General features: G+C 40.0%; 1 protein-coding gene across 1 annotated transcript; it reads right to left on the reverse strand.

Moving 5' to 3' along the window:
* Positions 1-1453: 1453 nt before the first annotated feature.
* On the reverse strand, positions 1454-5620 carry LOC147197830 (uncharacterized). The gene is made up of 3 exons (XM_086124465.1): positions 5380-5620; positions 4935-5092; positions 1454-4867 (listed from the first exon to the last, which is right to left on the reverse strand). The coding sequence occupies exons 1-3, from the start codon at positions 5555-5557 to the stop codon at positions 4187-4189; spliced, it is 1017 nt and encodes a 338-aa protein (XP_085980591.1). The 5' UTR covers positions 5558-5620; the 3' UTR covers positions 1454-4186.
* Positions 5621-5694: the final 74 nt, after the last annotated feature.

Genomic DNA, 5694 nt, shown 5'->3' on the forward strand with positions numbered 1-5694 from the left:
CACCAAGCATCTGGAGGACAGTTGCATCCCAGAAAGAAAAGCTGAGACAAGAGACTGACACCCGCCACCAACTCTACAATCATGAGCCAACAGCAAAAAGGTTAAAATCAAGGCATAGCTTCCTGCACTCTAGAGGCTCTGGACAGAAATCCGGACAAGCAGCGTATCGCTCTGTGGACAGAACATCTTAGCCAAGCCCCACACACAGTGTCTTTTACCAGGCCATGCGAATCTCTTCCATCCGGTGCCAATGAAGCATAGCCACTCTGGTCTTGCCGTAACCGCTTGAGAACTGCTGTCGGCCGATGCAAAACAAATCTGATAAAGTGGGGGTTTAATGAGACATGCGACATCTCTTGTCTGTGTGGAGAGGATCAGACCATGCAACATTTCCTTGTCTGCCCACTCCTCCCGACATCTTGCACCCAAGAGGACCTAGCTGATCTCACCCCGAATGCCAGACAATGCATCCAACAATGGACTGGAATCATCTGATGATACGTAGTGACTCGAGAAGAAGAAGAAGCTTACTGCACAATAAATGAGAGTTATGCATGATGTAAAAAAAAGAAAAGAATAAAGAATAAAAATGATGTTCATTTCACTTTGAACTGCGTCCTCAACTTTTTTTTGGCCTTCTTTAGTCCATGTTCTCTCTCAGAAGTGGGGGTTTCCTGGCGTTTTGTAAAGAACTGATCCAAGGACGTTTGCTTTTGTCAGCTTTTAACAATCCATCTTGTCCAAGGCAAAGGTTCATCCCAGGAACTTCTGCTGGTGGGACATGCCCAGAAAACCTCACCAGCAAAGCGTACAGGAGGGGGCCTAATCAGATGCGCAAATCAACTCGTCTAGCTCCTCTCAATGTGGAGGAGCAGCGGCTCAACTCTGAGTCCCTCCCAGATGTTTGAGCTTCTAATCCTATCTCCAAGGGAGAGCCCGGACACCCTGCAGAAGAAATTCATTTTGGCCGCTTGTATCCTCCTGGGATTTTGTTCTTTCGGTCACAACCCACAGCTTGTGACCATAGGTGAGGCTCGGAACGCAGATCGACCGCTAAATTGAGAGCTTTGCCTTTTGGCTGGGGTCCTTCTTCACCACAACAGATCACTACACAGTCTGTATCACAGCATGTTATATTTTGTCTCCATTTCTGTTTGTTTGGCCTATTGAACAATTAGAAATGATGCCTAAATTGTTTCAGTGATTTGAACACAAGACAATTTGAACAAGAAAACACATCCCCTCGATAGGAAATACAGTACTTTACAAGTTTTAAATGTTGAACAGAAATGAAAAAAGGTCAAATGTAAATATTTAAACAATAACAAAATAAATATAAATGAGCATATCTAAAACATAGGCAGTTCATAAAGAGATTTTATAACATTGTATGTGTTCATGTTGCAATCTGCAAATTCTTCTCATTTAAAAATGTAAAATGGCGCCATATCTGTAGTGGAAAATTGATTTATTTTCTTAATAAAACCTTGAAAAGCATCAATAACAGACATTTACTCATCAAAGCTCCAAATGATCCAATGAGCAAACTTTATTTATCTAAAATAGGGCACAGTTTACATGTTTCATATTTGGCTATGGACAGGTGGCATTTATGGCAATCGTATTAAGCATCGTGTGAGATGAGATTAAAAATAAATATCCCTGCCTGCTAACTAAAGAGGTAACAACTTCTTTCACCCAATTTATGTTTAAGAATGATGGGTGAATTTATCAAAAGGAACAGCTTTTTGAGAAGAAAAAATATTTTCTTTAATAAAGGCATACTCTCAGATTGTCGCTACAAAATGACAAGTGTTCTTTGGCTTCTGATGATGGGATTTTTGACAGCTGCTTTTCATGTTTCTAAACATTTTCAATTAGGCCTGGGCCAATATTAAGAGTCTGACAGTATGATAACTGTGACCAGAAATATGGTGGTAATACTGAATTAAAATTACATCTCTAAAATGGCCTTTTTTTTTTTTTAAATATTTGGGTGAATAAAATCTGCACCCCCCAACCCCCACTGAATAAAATCCATTTCATTTTTAAACAAAATATAGAATACAGTACAGTAGTTGATAAAGAATAAACGTACCATGTTAAGTTTAAATAAATAAATAAACAATTATGACTCTTCAGTTTTAATTCTTCTTTAGAAGTCACAGTGGCCCATCACTGGTCAGCTATTTTTAGAACAGACGTGTGGGCTACTGATGTTGTCCTTGGGTCCAACCAGTATCCACTGGCACAATTTTTCTAAAAGGACAATGCCCATGAATTGCAGCAAAAAGTCAACCATATTTGCAGTTTCTCTTTGGACGTTTTCCCTCCCTCCTCCTCCTCTATGAGTAACTGCTTGCACAGAAGAAGGGGGAAAAATAGTTACTTGGATGCATTTAACTTCAAGCTACTCAACTATGCATCGATATTGTGTCCTGCTTAGACATCCCCACAAAAGAGGAAAAAAAAGCGCTCATGACCGATGACAGTCAGTATTAGCAGTTATTGAAACCTTGACTTTTTAAATCCACAGGACACTGTCAAACCAGTAATCGGCCCATGCCTAGTTTAAATTAACAACTTTGTTTGGTCATGCACTTGTATACAGTGATCCCTCGCTACTTCGCGGTTTGTTTATCGTGGGTTCAGTGCATCGCGGATTTTTTCAAACATATTAAAAAATATATATATACTGTATATATATATATACTGTATATATATATATATATATTTTTTTTTTTTTACATATACATGGAGTACAGTACGGTATATGTTGCTCTATGTGACTCGCTGTTGTTTTGCAGCTTCTCGCAGACCGTTTGCGGACTTTAAAAAAAAACTTATTTATTTTTACCTGTTTATGTGAATTATTGTGTTCACATAATTATGTTGGAAAGATGAGCTTGGTGATACTCCAGTTGGCATTATCATGTAAGATGAGGCCTGCACTATCGTAAGAATTTAAGTCCTCGTGTCTGCTTCTCAGCCTTTGACAAGTAAACACTGGAGTCGACAGTAATGTGTTACGGAATACATTTTTCCTTTGAACTTTCTGATATTCATACAGTATATGCCAACCCGGCTTCGAATTTATGGTAAAGTATAGTTTTAATACCACATTCGGACAAATAAGATTCAATGCAAGAGCTGTATCAGAAATTAGTACAGTGATCCCTCGCTACTTCGCGGTTCGTTTATTGCGGGTTCAGTGCATCGCGGATTTTTTCAAACATAAATTTTTTTTTAATTATTATTCTTTTTTAACATATACACGCTCTATGTGACTCGCTGTTGTTTTGCAGCTTCTCGCGGACTTAAAAAAATATATACACTGTATATATATATATATATATTTACCTGTTTATGTTAATTGGATGCTACTTCGCGGATTTTCATTTATCGCGGGCGGTTTTGGTTCCCATTAACCGCGATAAACGAGGGATTACTGTATCTTGAACCGGTTAGGGTATCAAATTAAATATCAAGTCATCACAAATGAAGTTCATTTTTGATAACAGTTCCATTCTATGACATTATGACATGCCATTACTCCTGATCAGCATTATTTATAATTTGTAACATGATTTGTTGAATAACAGCCATTCAAGGAGACTGACGGGAATGTAAAAGAACAGCAAGTGTCTTCAATAGGGATATTAGGAACCTCAAACTGTGTCAGGCTGTCAGCATCATTGTGCAGTCTTTTTGGTCTATTAACTTGACGCTGCCCGTTAGCGCAGCTTGCACCGTACAATGGGGTGTCAGCATAATTAAGTTGTTTTTTCTTTGCGCCTTTAATTGGTGACTTAACATTATTTCGGGAAAACGTCAACGGAAGCAAAGGTTTGTGACGGTCATAAACACCCCCCACACCCCCACTCCAACACAGTCTGGAAAATATTTCAAAATAGCTGTTATGGGGCGACACGCTGCCAGGAACAACTTCAAAATAAAAGCGACCTTTGGGCATTGACATCATATGGTTTATTTCAAAGTTGGCCTTCTTACTGCGTTGTCAGTGTGTTACTGTCATGTATAGCATGAACAAATGTTGAGGTTGGCTTGACTTCTTCCTGACAGTTTATACGTAAATTATCGGTTACTTGAGGCAGAAAAAAATGGCTCGAGCATTTTGTTGTTGTTGTACCAAGGTACTCAAATTGCTCGAGGACCCATTTCAGTCCTAAGTAAGTGTCTCATCCTCTGCCTTAACCAAATGTGGATCTATTTCTAATTTGATATCTGAAGCCTGAATCATAGCCTGAGGGATCTTTCCGTTCATCTCCTCAAGCGCTTGACCTGCTTGGATTCTGCAAAACCTCCTCATGTGCTTGACAGGTCCCCAGTTCTTTCTCTTCAAAACCCTCTGCATGCATGTTTGAGGCCTTGAGGAACTAGGTAGTTGTGCAGTTTCTCCTGGCTGCATAAAGGGCACTGGATTACGTCTTTGCATGTCCTCCTCCACTGCTTTGAACACCAGATCAGTGATATCTCTTCGAAGTCGGATAAGCACCATGTTGTCTTTAATCTGACGCATATCTGCCAGCATGACGTTGACAAACTGGTTTAATACATCCTGATTTGAGAGATTTGCTGTTAATTGATCCGGAACATCAGGTGAACCTTTGTCATCATGAGGTTCAAAGTTCAAGGACATGGTCTCTGCAAGATGAGGTTGTATTTTGGCACCGTAGGAAGAAGTGTTTGAAGTGGATGCCTCGGATGGAAATTCCTCATTTGGATCTTGCCCAGCGTCACCAGCATCCAATGCGCTCCCAAACGTACTTGTACCTGTCTCATGATCATTACTCCCCTCAGTCTCAATCTCTCCCTCATCGTCCTCATGATCGTCAGACTTGTCTTCCTGCAACATAATTGTTTCGAAAATCAAAATCAACAAACATTTGCAGGAAGTGTTGGTCTCTACTTACCGGATAGGAATCACCTCGTCTTCGTACAATGTAAGGTCTCAGAAAATCCAGTTTCTCTCTCAGCATCCTTTGCTGAAAAGTAATTACCCTCTCTGGGTGCCATAACACCCTTCCATACTGAGTCCGCAGGGACCGTGATCTTCTCACAACATCACTTACTTCAGTAAAGAAGAAGACAGAGTCAAACACGGTAAATGTACACCGAATGACTCTTATGATAACGGGTCAAAGAAGATACACAATACATTGTATAATGTTAAGGAGAAATTTAACAAATGTACTTTTTGATAATTATCCGAAGGGTATTTTTTCCCCACGCAATGCGAGTAATCACTGTTATCAAAATGCGCCCACAAAGCTATCGGCGTCCAATAGACATTTAGTCTAAGTTAATTAGGACAAAATTTAACACTAGATGTTTTCTTCCAATGTAACTCAATCATACCAGATTTCCCAATCAACAAGGCACACTCGGACCACAGCTTTGTCTTCATGTCCCGGTCGTAGAAAGACTCCAGCGAAGAATTAAACAAACATTCGTGCCTTTTCCAGAAATCTATTAGTACGTTATCCCTTTTAGCGCCCCAGTGTGGCCCCCGAATCTGACCACGGAAATGTGCCATATCTTTTCGTTCTTTATGAAACTGTGGCGCCTGCTTCCCCACGGACGATTATGTTATGCTTCTTCTTTCGTTTGGCTTCATGATGGAAGACAAATGCTGCCACCAGCTGGTGTGGAATGAGGACAAAAAAACGGGAA

The sequence above is a fragment of the Hippocampus guttulatus genome, chromosome 11, assembly GCF_054856545.1.
Source record: "Hippocampus guttulatus isolate MCC_2025c chromosome 11, RoL_Hgut_1.0, whole genome shotgun sequence".
NCBI classification, from domain to species: domain Eukaryota; kingdom Metazoa; phylum Chordata; class Actinopteri; order Syngnathiformes; family Syngnathidae; genus Hippocampus; species Hippocampus guttulatus.